This window comes from Biomphalaria glabrata, chromosome 13, assembly GCF_947242115.1.
Source record: "Biomphalaria glabrata chromosome 13, xgBioGlab47.1, whole genome shotgun sequence".
Taxonomy (NCBI): Eukaryota; Metazoa; Mollusca; class Gastropoda; family Planorbidae; genus Biomphalaria; species Biomphalaria glabrata.
Window position 1 is genome coordinate 5,146,792 of NC_074723.1, and position 12,965 is coordinate 5,159,756.

The window sequence follows — 12,965 nt, forward strand, 5'->3', positions numbered from 1 at the left end:
GGGAAGAACTCTGCTCTTAAAACTATATCTATCAATAATGTTCTTGTTATTTCCCTTATTCGATATCAAGCAAAATAATAAATTACCAATAATTAATTGACTAATTTACTTTTTTTAAAAATGATTCGTGTTAAGTTAGGTACAACAGATGATTGTTCAAAGTATTAATTTGATCAGAGAATGTGAGGGAGAAATAGCGTTAACAATTATTTAAAGGGACTAAACCCAACAAATTTAGCCACATAATTATTAAGTAATTATTTTCCATTGTAAGTATCAAAAAGAATAACTAATTACCAGTAATTCATTGACTAATTGGTTACTTTTTTTTTATTGATTCATATCTTGTCTATGCGAATGAATAATTGTGCGAAGTTTCAACTGGAACGAGAATGGGTTTGGGAGAAACAATGTGTATACACTTTTTACCAGACAGACAGAATGAGTGAGTTGATATCAGCTTTGTAAAAAAAAATTTTAAAAAATGTTCTAGATGCTTTACTTAATACTTCAGACATCATTTACGTAGATAGAAAATATTATGAAATAAAAAAAAAATTGCAGATGGCTAGTTGGACACAATTTTTAATATAAACTTTTCTATTTGGTCCGTACGGTAAAAAAGCTAACTACCACAATCGTTTTTATGTACAATAGTGTAACACTCTTTCACAGACACTTCTATTCAGAGAAGTAAACAGCAACACAGCTGATTAACAAAGAAAAAAAAATGTAGAATAATTATCAATTATATTCAATACTTGTACATACCGGTACATATATTAGTTCACAGCCAACAACACGATGACATAAAATTGCAGATACTGGTATGCAAAACACTGGTAAAAGATAAAAACTATTGTGATTTCTTCAACATTGTGCCTGTTTTTAAATAAAACTTAACACTATTAAAGCTTCTCTAAGTAGGGTCCTCCGCATCACTCTTAAACAGAATAGACTGGAAATTATTTAAGGTAAAGGCACATTCCTCGTCCCATATGCTAGGACAAATTTGTACAAATACTCCTTCTTCCCTAGTGCTATTAGAGCATGGAAGGGGTTGCCTGAGCTAGCCAGGAAAACCAGTGACTTGGCAGAATTTTAAGTCATTGGTTAATATGCATGACTGAATGCATGACGCGTAGGACGTAATCATCTTCTTTTTTGAAGTAACGTCTGTATTATATAAAAAGATAAGCATTCTTATATCCAGGGAGTGACTTTATGCTTGATAGCAGTTATCCGCCTCTTAGGTTCTCACTATTTCTGTTATCTCCCATTGTTCATAAACACATACACACTATCTACATGCTCTGAGACATTTATTTTCCTCAATTGCAGAGCAATCATAAAAAAACAACATATTTACAACTGTATGGTCAAAGGATCTTGAGATTAGGTTTTATAAGCAGAATGAAATTAGAATTAGCCGAATATTAAAATTAGGCAATCATCAGGTTAATATTGAAACTAGAAAATCATCAGGTTAATATTGAAACTAGAGACATATAAGGTAAATATTGAAACTAGAAAATCCTCAGGTTAATATTGAAACTAGAAAATCATCAGGTTAATATTAAAACTAGAAAATCATCAGGTTAACATTGAAACTAGAAAATCATCAGGTTAATATTGAAACTAGAAAATCCCCAGAGGTTAATATTGAAACTAGAAAATCCCCAGAGGTTAATATTGAAACTAGAAAATCCCCAGGTTAACATTGAAACTAGAAAATCATCAGGTTAATATTGAAACTAGAGACATGCTAGGTCCACATTGCAAACAAAGCCTAAGAATTATTCAGGCGATACATTTAATAAGAAACTTTGAAAAATGCAAAGATTTAAATTGTAAAAAATGTATAGAAGTGTGTTCACAACACAATTTCAGGGTGTGCACATATAATAATTGATCAGAGACCTCCAGTTATCTTTGATTATACAAACTTGATTAAATGTTATCCAAACTAAAATATTAATATTAATACAAGAAAAAAACACAAATAGTAATACATCTGTGGTCTGAACCATACAATGTGTAAATGATCAACTAACAAAATAACCAAATGCATCACATCAAACATATTATAGATTAGAACAAAAAAAATATTTAACTCATGAATATAAGTCATGTATATGCATAGCTAAGAGTTGGCTGTAAAGTTGACAATAACAATTTGTTTTTTAAAATTTAATTGGCCATTGTTTTTTTTATGGTACATAATGTTAGCCTGCTGCCCTGTAAGATAGATTTACAGTTTGTTTGTTTTTCAATAGTCCATCTCATTATTACTACTTAAAGGCAAAACATTTACTTTTAGATGTTTAACTCCCAGAGGACTAGTATAGTGCACTTAACTCATTCATAGTGCACTTTTCTCTCTAATTGTCATAAGAGTTGGGTCTATGACTCTTAGAACTCTAGGTCTATGAAAGCTTGCCTCCATGTGCCTGTCTGAACAAACTTCTGTCTCAGAAAGATGGGTAGATGTAAATTATTGCATCCCTATTATCAATGGATCATAATCCAAGGTGCTCAGATTAGAAGCAAGGCCAATGGCCGAGCACATCAGGGAAACACCCCCCCCCCTTTTTTTCATTCTCTGTTCCACATCAGTAGTGCAGGGGTCCGCAATAAGAACGGTCCTTTGAGGAATGGTGTGAGGATAGTGCCATGCCTGTTGGGACTTTCTTCCATCCCCACCAGTGCAATGGACTCAGTCCTTAGGCACCCCAACAGGTTTTTTTTTTGCTCCCTTATGGGCCTAATCATCTCCTCTAACGACCGTTTCCACCCAAGCACCAGGCTGAGAAGCATTGGTTCGTAGTGTATTTTAATCATTTCAGTAATAACAGCAATGGGGTCAAAAGGGCTAAGAAGTAAAAATAAATAAAATCTAATGTTATTATTGGTAGTGTTACTGTGTAAGGGTGCTCAAATTAAATAAAATAAAGTCATTGGTATCTTTTGCATAAACCAATGGCATGTTTGTTTGTATCTCAAGTTTCTATTGAAGTGTCAATAATTACAGCCTAATTGCTTTGCTGACATTATGTGATAATAACCAGAATTTTTTTTCTTAGGATACTGAAAATATTTTCAAATAATCTGTTTTAATCGAACAATGTCTCTTGATTTGCTGGCACTTTTGTTTCCTATCCTATGAATTAAATGAAAAGTTTAAGTAATTTAATTTAGAAAAATAAATATGATTGATAAGACCATTAGTTTTTACCCTTCCGATTTTCTACAAAAAAGTTGAGCAGTTAAAAAAAAAAGAAAAAAGTAGAAATGTTCATTCAACTGATATCCCATTTTTTACATTTAGGATAGAGAAAAAAAATAATATAAAGAATATGGTGCTTACAAGAAAAAAAAAGGAAAACAAAGAACTAGCACAATTTAAATCTCTCATTAAACATAGACTACTGATCAATAATTTTGATCCTAATTTTAAATCCTAATTTTTTCTAATCATCAAGTCAAAGAATATTTATATAGTGTTAATAAAACTATACAACCTTGAATATGATAAGTAATGTAAATAAAAGCATTAACGTCAACAAACACTGTGGCTTGCAATGAACTAAGAATAAACATATAACAATCAAAAGCTGTTATAACACTAACAGAACTGAAATTTTAACATAATAATCAAATACTGTTTGCCAGGAGAAAAGATTTTTAATTAAAAACTTTTATTTTCTTTAAAAAAAATTTTTTAAATAATATGTCAGAAAATAAATATTTTAAAATATGGTTTAAAAAATTAAACATTTCTAAAAATAAAATAATTATTTAAAAAGTATTAAAAAAATTAAAAATTGAATATTTATATATAGTCCAAAATGACAGCCTGCAAAACTCTCAACTGCTGAAAGCTTCATTACAAAAAACTAGCTTTTAAGCTGCCATACACTATCAAATATCCCCTTTCCAATTAAATTTGCAGAAAAATCAATTAGAAATATAGAGGCTTCATTAAGTTGTACCTTGTTAGTAAGTTCAAACAATGACAAATAAATAAACAGAAAAATGTACAGAGCTGTTTCAGTCATTATTACACAATGTCTACAGTCATTTTATGGTAGATCTAACAAGTTATCTTGACTGTAAGCCTCTTCTGTCACCTGGAATATAACAGTCAGTTCATGTGCTAAATCACTGATTCCCTGCATGCCTCTTTCATTGTCTTCAACTCCCATTTTTTTCAGGAGATCCAACCTGGACGGAAGCATATACATGGCTACATGGACAGCCTTCTTGACTAGCCAGGGATGATGCCTGGCCAAAGTGTCGTCGTAAGCTTTCATGGCAGCAGATGAAAATTTTACAGTATTGTCTGTTTCTTTGAGTTTCAACAGAAAGGCTGCGATAAACTCCAATGCTCTGTGTAGGCGAAGGAGTGTTCTAGCACCTGATGGCTTCTTGGTGTTTTTTGCTGTGCCTTGCTCGACTTCGTATTCAAGCAACGACTGAATGGTTTTGTATTTCTCTGCAACATCAGATTTGCGGTAGTCTCTTAAGATGTTGATCTTTTCTTCCACATCTGAGGTTACAAAGCTAAATATTGTACCAAATAGGCGGAACAACCTGAAACAAATAATGTTTGAAAACAAAACGTTAAATTATATGTTGACATTTTTTTTTTGAGCCTAATCTAAATTGCCTATCTTTTTTTTAAATAACTTTTAAAACATGGTGGCTGAGTGCTTAACCGCTCACCCTCAGTACAAAATGCTTTAAGTATAAATCCCTAAGACTTTTTATACAGGATTGTATGACATCACAGAATCCACCCAGTATTTGGGAAAAAGTAAAAGCACTTTGTCATTGTGCAGGCTACACAGGTCATTTATAAACCATCGGCCACATTTAAAGAGGAAACTTTACTGAAGAAGAAAGGGAAAAAAAATAAGGGGAAGTAATAGCAAAAAAAAAAAAAGATATTCAAGTCAATTTTTCTTTACCACATTAGTATGAATAAATAGTTTTAAAAAGTTAAAATGACAAATATATAAATAACAACATTCATTGAATATATTTACAAACAATTAGAATTCCAAATATTTGTGTGGTTTAAATATAAATAAAGAATAAAATCTATGTATGTAGCCATAGTTGCAAAAGCTGGATGTATATCTGAAATTAAACTACTAAGAAATTAAAAATAAAATATAATGTATTGTGGTGCAGTTCACTCAATTCATTCAAATTTGTGCCCTATTCTCAACTGTTGTCATTTTCTGCTAGTTACACTTCACTTTTTCCTTATCTTCTCAATTTTTTTAACATCAATATTTAAATTCATTTTTTTTTTTTAATTTAAGAAAAACAACATTTTAACATAATTATTTTTTAACTATTCAATATTTCATTGAAATATTTTATTTAAATCTCTTTATTTGTATACAATCTTCTATTTAGTCTTATTATATATAATATAATACATAAAATTTCACTTTTCTATAATACACTTTAGACCTTAAAAAAAACATATCTTGGCTTCTACTTGTACAAATTAAGTGCAGTTAAAAATATGTTTTCGAGTTCTTTTTAAACAATAATTTTTAAAGCAATAATTGAAGGGAAAAAAACATACAAAGAAAAAATTGAGAATTTCTTTGACAAGAACAACTCAAAACAATGCTGGGAGGGATTAAAGAAAATAACGGGCTGCGCCTCAAAACGAGAACAAATTTTAGTGGCTGATGATGAGAAATTCGCCAACGAACTAAATTATTTTTATTCTCGTTTTGACAAAGAAGATTTTGTTGATCTACACAAAGAACTTTTCAACACTCTGTCCAAAGGAAAACAAGAGCCCTACGTCAATTTTGTAACGGAGGATAAAGTGACCTTGTTATTTAAAAGAGTAGACGTAACAAAAGCTTGTGGACCAGACAAAATTAGTGGCAAGCTGATCAAGCTATGTGCGGAGCAAATTTCTTCTATCTTCTGTCATATCTTTAACCAGTCATTGCAAACGTGCGTAATTCCAAACATCTGGAAAACTTCAGAAATCATACCAGTGCCTAAGAAACCAAAAATAGATTGCTTAAATGATTTCCGCCCAGTAGCACTAGCACCTATTGTTATGAAATGTTTTGAAAAATATATCCTTAAACAACTTGTAGCAAAAGTCAATAACAGCCTAGACCCTCACCAATTTGCATACAAAGCAGCTAGAGGAACTGAGGATGCCATTCTATTGCTTTTGGACCAGCTTTATAAGCATCTCGATATACCCAAAACATATGCACGAGTCCTCTTCGTAGATATCTCCTCGGCTTTCAATACCATACAGCCACATCTAATGATAAACAAACTGAGTAACTTAAATGTAAGCCCTTACTTGCAAGCATGGGTTCTAAACTTTTTAACCCAACGGCCCCAGTATGTTAAAGTCAACAACACCAAATCGTCAACTCGAGTACTATGTACGGGTTCTCCACAAGGTTGTGTACTTTCTCCTGTACTATACACTCTTTACACTAATGACATAAGAAGCATCTATGACTCAGTTAAACTCATTAAATTCGCTGATGATACTGCCAAAGTCGGTCTTATTTCAGGAGACGAAACTCAGTATCGAAGCTCGATAGAAGAGTTTACAAACTGGTGCACCGACAACTTTCTAGAACTGAATGTAACAAAAACTAAAGAACTTATAATAGATTTTAGAAAGAAAAAACAAACTATACGTGAACTGCAAATAAAAACTACATCTATAGAACAAGTAAAGGCACATAAATATCTAGGCGTTATCATCAACAACAAGCTTTCATGGGAAGACCACCTTGGAACTCTGACAAAGAAAACTGCCCAGCGACTCTTTTTTCTATACAAACTCAACAAACTTAAATTAAATTAGAAGATCCTTGAGACATTTTACGGCGCGACTGTACAAAATCTGCTAACATACGGAATAAGTTGTTGGCAAGGCAACGCCTCATCTAAACTGTTGCAACGTCTAGAAAACATCATTAAAAAAGGCATCAAAAATTACACTCACAACATTACCACATTTAAAGGAACTTTTTGAACAAACGTGCCTAAGAAAAATCGAAAAAATCTTGGATAACAACGGCCACCCGCTCCATCAGAACTACGCTAGGTCGTCGCGAAGTGGGCGACTGCTGTCAATCAAAATAAGAACGGAACTCGTACAAAAACTCGTTCGTACCTCACTCGGTCAGACTCTATCACCGCCACTCATTGATCAGGGAACATGAAATGCACCAAGATACCTGTTTGTAGTCGCTGAATGAACGGTTTATGTTGTCTGTTGTATTTATGTGTATTTTTCTGTTGTGTTGTCTTTATATGAGAAACGAGTCCTTGTAATCACAACAAATTTCCGTAAGGATCAATAAAGCAGTCTTAGTCTCTTTACTAGTGTATTGTCAGTTTTAAATGTGTATCAAACTATTTACTATTAACTATCTACATAAGATAAGATTTCAATTAGTCTAAACAAATGGAAATTCAGTTTGACTATAATTGTCCACCTCAGCAGTACTACTATAGCAGATAATAGCAATAACAATATAAATACAAACATGAACAACATTCACACACGAAACACACGCAACCAGCACTTTAAGAATTATGTTTCTGTGTGCTCTTTGATAACAACAAATGACCTTGAAACACACTAGCTGAAGTGGAATAAAGAAGTTTTAAAATCTCTCTTCTAGCCCTGATGAAGAGGAGCTTACCACTTTGTCCAGATCTGATGTAACTGTGGTTTAGTGGGTCCATATTGTCCTTAAGGATATTGTATGTTTTGGAAAGGCATTTTACAAGGAAACAGTTCTTCAAGAGATATAAGATCTATAGATGCTTTTTAAAATTAGTCTGTAGACTTAGTTCTCCACAGAGCTTTACCAGCTTTCCACTTAATTTGTCGGGTCCTGAAGCTTTGACTGTGTTTACCTGTTTGAACAATTTTGTCACTTCCAGTGTATTAAACAATTCTTGAGATCAGTTGATAGTGCTGTTAATATCAAATGATGTCAATAAATCATGGTGGTCTTTATCAAAGTTGTGGCCGTCAAAATGACTAAAAATGCATCCCTACTCAGCCTACTCCAAGCTAAAACTCTATAATAGTCTATATAATATTATATATATGTATTGCAAGTGTTACATTGTACACTAGATAGATCTAGATTATTCTAGATGATTAGATTTAGATCTCTCAAGAATTCTACACACCTACTCTAGTAAATTTAAGGTTATTTTAAGAGTTTACAAGCTACTAGCTAGTAGTAGTAGATTCTACTAGTCTAGTACTACACTACACTGACTTGAGTCTTAACTAGTCCAAGTCTAAAGTCTCAGTAATAAGTCTAAATCTACTAGATTCTAGATCTAGTCTAGATAAAGTCTACACTGACTACAGACTTAGATCTAAAAAGTTACAAAAATAATATTTAGTCTATCATAGTCTATGATTTGTTCAGTTTCACTTGTAGTGTACTCATTCAGGATGGCTGCCTGGTCGTGCGGTTTGCACGCTGGACTGTCGTTCAGATTTATCGATGGTCCAGGGTTCAAACCCTGCCCGCTCCCATCCCCCGTCGTCCTGCGGGAGGTTTGGACTAGGAAGTAATTATCTTCAACTCTGAAGGAACATCCGAAACATGTAAAACATTTAACATTCAGACAATGAATGTCAATGTTACTTGTACTAAGTCATTAAATTTAAGTTGTCTAAGTTGTATTCTAGATAATTATAGATTAACTGTTGGTCACTGTTAGTGACCTTTTAGTCCCTTACTGACTAGATCTAAGTCTTAGTCACAGTGACAGTTATATTTATATGGTCAGTTAGTTGAGTTAGTGATTAGTTTTACTATTCTCTGACTCTTTTTAGTTATCTTATTCTCCGACTCCGACTGTCTCACTGTTTAGTAACTAGATCTAGACTTAGACTAACTGAACTAACTCTAACTCAACTCAACTGTCTAAGACTAAAGTCTAGTAAAGACAGTCACAGTGGTCAAACAAAAAAGTGTTTTCACTGTTAAGACTAAGACAATTTATTTTAATAACTAAAAAAAAACTTACTTGCATAATTCCTCATATGCATCGATGTACGTATCCAATAAAATTATATCGTCTTCACCTTTACATGAAGTAAAAAGATTGTACACTCTAAGGGCATCAAACCCGTCGTGAGAGTGAGACATTTCTTCGTCTTCAGCTATTGTTGTAGCTACGGACTGGTATGGTACCTCTGTGTTGACATCCTTTTTTTAGTTTCCACACAAATGTGTAAAACAAGAAAAAAAATAAAAACTCAAAAACAGATAGTTGAGATAGATCTAGGTTTTGGATATAGTCCGTGGTTTTGGACTATCAAATACTTAAATTGAGTTTTACAATTATTGCTTTGCGTTACAACATTTAATTTCACATTTTTTTTAATTATTGGTTTAATTTGAATTCTTTATGTCAGATGCAATTTTTATTAGATAATTTACTATTTGCTTGTAGCATTGTAATTAAAAAATAAATAAATAATAATAATAAATAAAAACACAGATATAAGTTTATTGGTTGAAAATGTAAAAGTATGGTACTTCCTATATAGCTATGTGGGCCTACGTTATCCGTTAGGTTTCTAAAAAAGTACAATCAAGATCTCGGACCAGACATCTAGATAAATATATTTATAGATCTATAGACAATATGTTTATGTGTAATATCCTTCATAAAAAAAAGTAGATTTAGTGTTATTGGTTATTTTAAAACTCTATAAACATAGAAAGTAAATAAACACAAGTAAAATAGGTGAACAACTAAAATTGTCTAGATAATGGCAATGTCTTTCATTCCTGGATGAGTGTAGTGTTTCGCATGATTACGCAAAATTAGTGGCGACATGTAGGCCTATCTTATTAGTAGGCCTATAACCTAAATATAAATATTTAAGTATTATAAAAATGGTAAGACCCACCACCACACACACAAATAAAAAAAACTATTCTGTGGGGTAACTTATAGTAGTAGCATATACTTCTAGTTTAATATTTAGCAAAAAATCCACCCAAAAATACACATACACACATTTTTAATAAGCTATCGATCACAGATGAAAATATCAATTTGGTTTAGTTAGTTACGTACCAAGGAAATATTCATATTGTCTTCATTTTTTTTTTCATAACTCTGTACACAAAAACACACGAGCTATTTCCAATTTAGGGGACTTTTGTGGGAATTCCCCCCTCCCCCCAAATACAAAGGTTTAATAGAATTAAGTTTACGGTCCAATCTCCCGTGTGAACAGGTGGCGGTATCTGGCCAGTGGCGTACGCTAGGGTGGGGGGAGGTGAGAATTTGAAATTCCCCCCGGGACCCCACTTTAGGGGGCTCGCAAATGAGTGTTGTTGTTTTTTACATTAAAAAATTTAAATATTACGCAAAATGCAGGGGCCCCCAAAGAGGTCAAGCCCCCCCCCCCGGGCCCCAAACGATCGAAAATTCCTAGCTAGGCCCCAGTATCTGGCTGAAGATTTCCGAGCTGCCGGCTTTTAGCCAGTACAACTCTGCTTGAGACAAATTTCTAATTTCTTCATCTACATAGGAATTTGAGCTTGAGCCCCTTTCATTAGGTAGTCAGTTGGTATTAGTCACTTAACCTTACATTTCCCATTTATTATTATTGCTTTTTTTTTTTTTTGAACTCACACAAAAAAGTCTATATATAACCTACCTTTTGGTCTGTTGTTGGTCCGTAAGTTTCACTGCCCAGAGACAGAAAGTAAAATCCTAACAAAACTGTAATGGCTAAAAGGACCAACAAGAACGATCTGTATCTCTGTCTGATTACTGTAAGCAATGGATTCATTCCTTTGCTAGTTGCACATCTTGGGTGTCTCTCGTTAAAAGCGAGTAGTTTGTTTCAAACTGAGAACAGAAAACGATCAAATCACTAGACTGGAGTGACTTCCAGATTTAATTTTAAGTTTGTGATATTAGTAGCAAAGAATAAAAGAAAATGCCCCCCCCCCCCCCAAAAAAAAAAAATCACTGATTGTTTAACTAGTTTCTCCGCAACAAAATATGTTGTTGTTTTTTTTTCATGTAAAATTATTTATGCTATTTTTTTTTACTCAATTTATTTGCTTCGTCTAAATAAACATAGGGGGCCTACATCTAGGAAACCCAGCTCGGCCAAAGTAAAAATAAAAGACGTTCTGGCCACGAAACTTTCATATAAAATGCACAAAAATAGCCTACAAGAAAGAGTTTTCTAAATGTAGGCCTATTGGCCTATAATATAATTATTGTATTTTCTTAACATTTTTTCACCCCTAAAGCATTACTGAGGTTATATCAAGTCACTCCGTCTGTCTGTCTGATAAAAATCTTTTAAAACATTGCACAATTATTCATTGTCGATGACAACACATAAGTCTATAAAAAAAAACAATTTGTTAATCAATTAGCCATAATTAATTAATTCTGCTTTACTTGGACAATTTACTAAAACAAATTTCCCTCATGGTAATAAAGGTACAGTTATTATTATTTATCTTCCTAATCAGTTAGGCCCTATTGTTTTTCAATAAGCAATCGGTGTACATGCGAAAAATTCTAATAGCATTTGGTAAGCTGTTCTATTATTGAACTACGCCATTATATCTATAGACAATTACAACGAATAGCAAAAAAAAAAAAACAACTCACAATTAACAGTTGAAAGTTTAATAAAAAGAAACGAAATTTACTTGCACCACTAACAAATGCTTTCATTGAAACATCACAACAGTTCGACGTATTCCGTTCATTATAGAGATAAACAGCTTAATAGGGTGAGAGTGAAGTGTTATCAGCTGATATCTACCACAATGGTCAGCAGTTCTCAAACTGCATGTACCCTCTTGAGATTGAGTACGTAAATGGAATTTTATTGCAACTACATGTAGATTATTTGTACTTAAAAATAATGTGTTTATGTACACAGATATCCCTATATTGTGTATTGAATGCACATCGCGCAGATTGTAAAATTAAGGTGATGTCCTATTGCTCTTTTTACATGCTTCTTCATGCTTGTATAAAAAAGGGTATTTAAAAACTTATAGAAGCCCTGCTTTAGATAATAACTTATAGCATTTTCACTGAGATCTGGTGAATGATTCGCTTAGGCCTACACTCACACATTATTAGATAGATTGTACAATAAACCTGAATGTTGTCATTACTAAAAATATTTAACACTACATCTTTTGTTATGTAGGTCAGTGTTTCAACCGTTCTTTTAAGTAGAGCTAAGTTCTCACTTGTACACACACCACTCCTCCTTCCCCCCTCAGTACTCCCAACATCTACTTAGACCTACTCACACAGCCAGTGTTACTTCTTTAGATGTGCACATTATTGGCTAGAGCTATTACCAACATGTAACGTCTGTATTATCTTATCTTCTTATCTTATATAATAAAGACGTTACTTCAAAAAAGAAGATGATTACGTCCTACGCGTCATGCATTTAGTCATGCATATTAACCAATGACTTAAACTCTGCCAAGTCACTGGTTTTCCTGGCTAGCTCAGGCAACCCATTCCATGCTCTAATAGCACTAGGGAAGAAGGAGTATTTGTACAAATTTGTCCTAGCATATGGGACGAGGAATGTGCCTTTATCTTTGTGTCTTTCAGAGTATTTTATTAAATTTTATTTTTGTATTTGAAGATTATGGTTCAGTGTTTTATGTATAATTGCTACTTTACTTTTGAGTCTTCTGTCCTGAAGGCTTTCTAAATTTAGTGATTTTACTAAAGGTGTATTATATAAGATAAGATGTCTTTCTACGTGTAACTGTCTGCAGTGAACCAAAGTACATTGAAATAAAATCACAGTGAAGGCCCTGGTCTGTTACTATATTGAAAAGTTTTTACGTTCAGACATATCCCTTGATATTAAGTTACAATATAGATATTCAAAA

The 12,965-nt window shown here is 32.8% G+C and overlaps 1 protein-coding gene across 3 annotated transcripts; it reads right to left on the minus strand.

Annotated features, from left to right (window-relative positions):
* Positions 1-567: 567 nt before the first annotated feature.
* Positions 568-11,840, minus strand: LOC106050371 (ceramide-1-phosphate transfer protein-like). Of its 3 annotated transcripts, none has more exons than XM_013205326.2 (4): positions 11,704-11,840; positions 10,727-10,920; positions 9,076-9,257; positions 568-4,593 (listed from the first exon to the last, which is right to left on the minus strand). In XM_013205326.2, exons 2-4 carry the CDS (start codon positions 10,859-10,861, stop codon positions 4,083-4,085), a joined length of 828 nt encoding a protein of 275 aa, XP_013060780.2. In that variant the 5' UTR covers positions 10,862-10,920; positions 11,704-11,840; the 3' UTR covers positions 568-4,082. The 3 variants fall into 3 exon arrangements, with proteins under 3 accessions (XP_013060780.2, XP_013060781.2, XP_055864363.1); XM_013205327.2 differs by having other exon boundaries at positions 11,745-11,826; XM_056008388.1 differs by lacking the exons at positions 10,727-10,920; positions 11,704-11,840 and adding an exon at positions 10,138-10,167.
* Between the last annotated feature and the right edge of the window lie 1,125 nt (positions 11,841-12,965).

Bases quoted from the DNA above. Each gene is read 5' to 3' on its own strand.
- LOC106050371 (XM_013205326.2), bottom strand. From the start codon at position 10,861: ATGAATCCATTGCTTACAGTAATCAGACAGAGATACAGATCGTTCTTG. The intron at 9,258-10,726 runs GTAGGTTATATA...AACTAAAAAAAG, and splicing joins GACCAACAACAGACCAAAAG to GATGTCAACACAGAGGTACC. The intron at 4,594-9,075 runs GTAAGTTTTTTT...TATTTGTTTCAG, and splicing joins GCATATGAGGAATTATGCAA to GTTGTTCCGCCTATTTGGTA.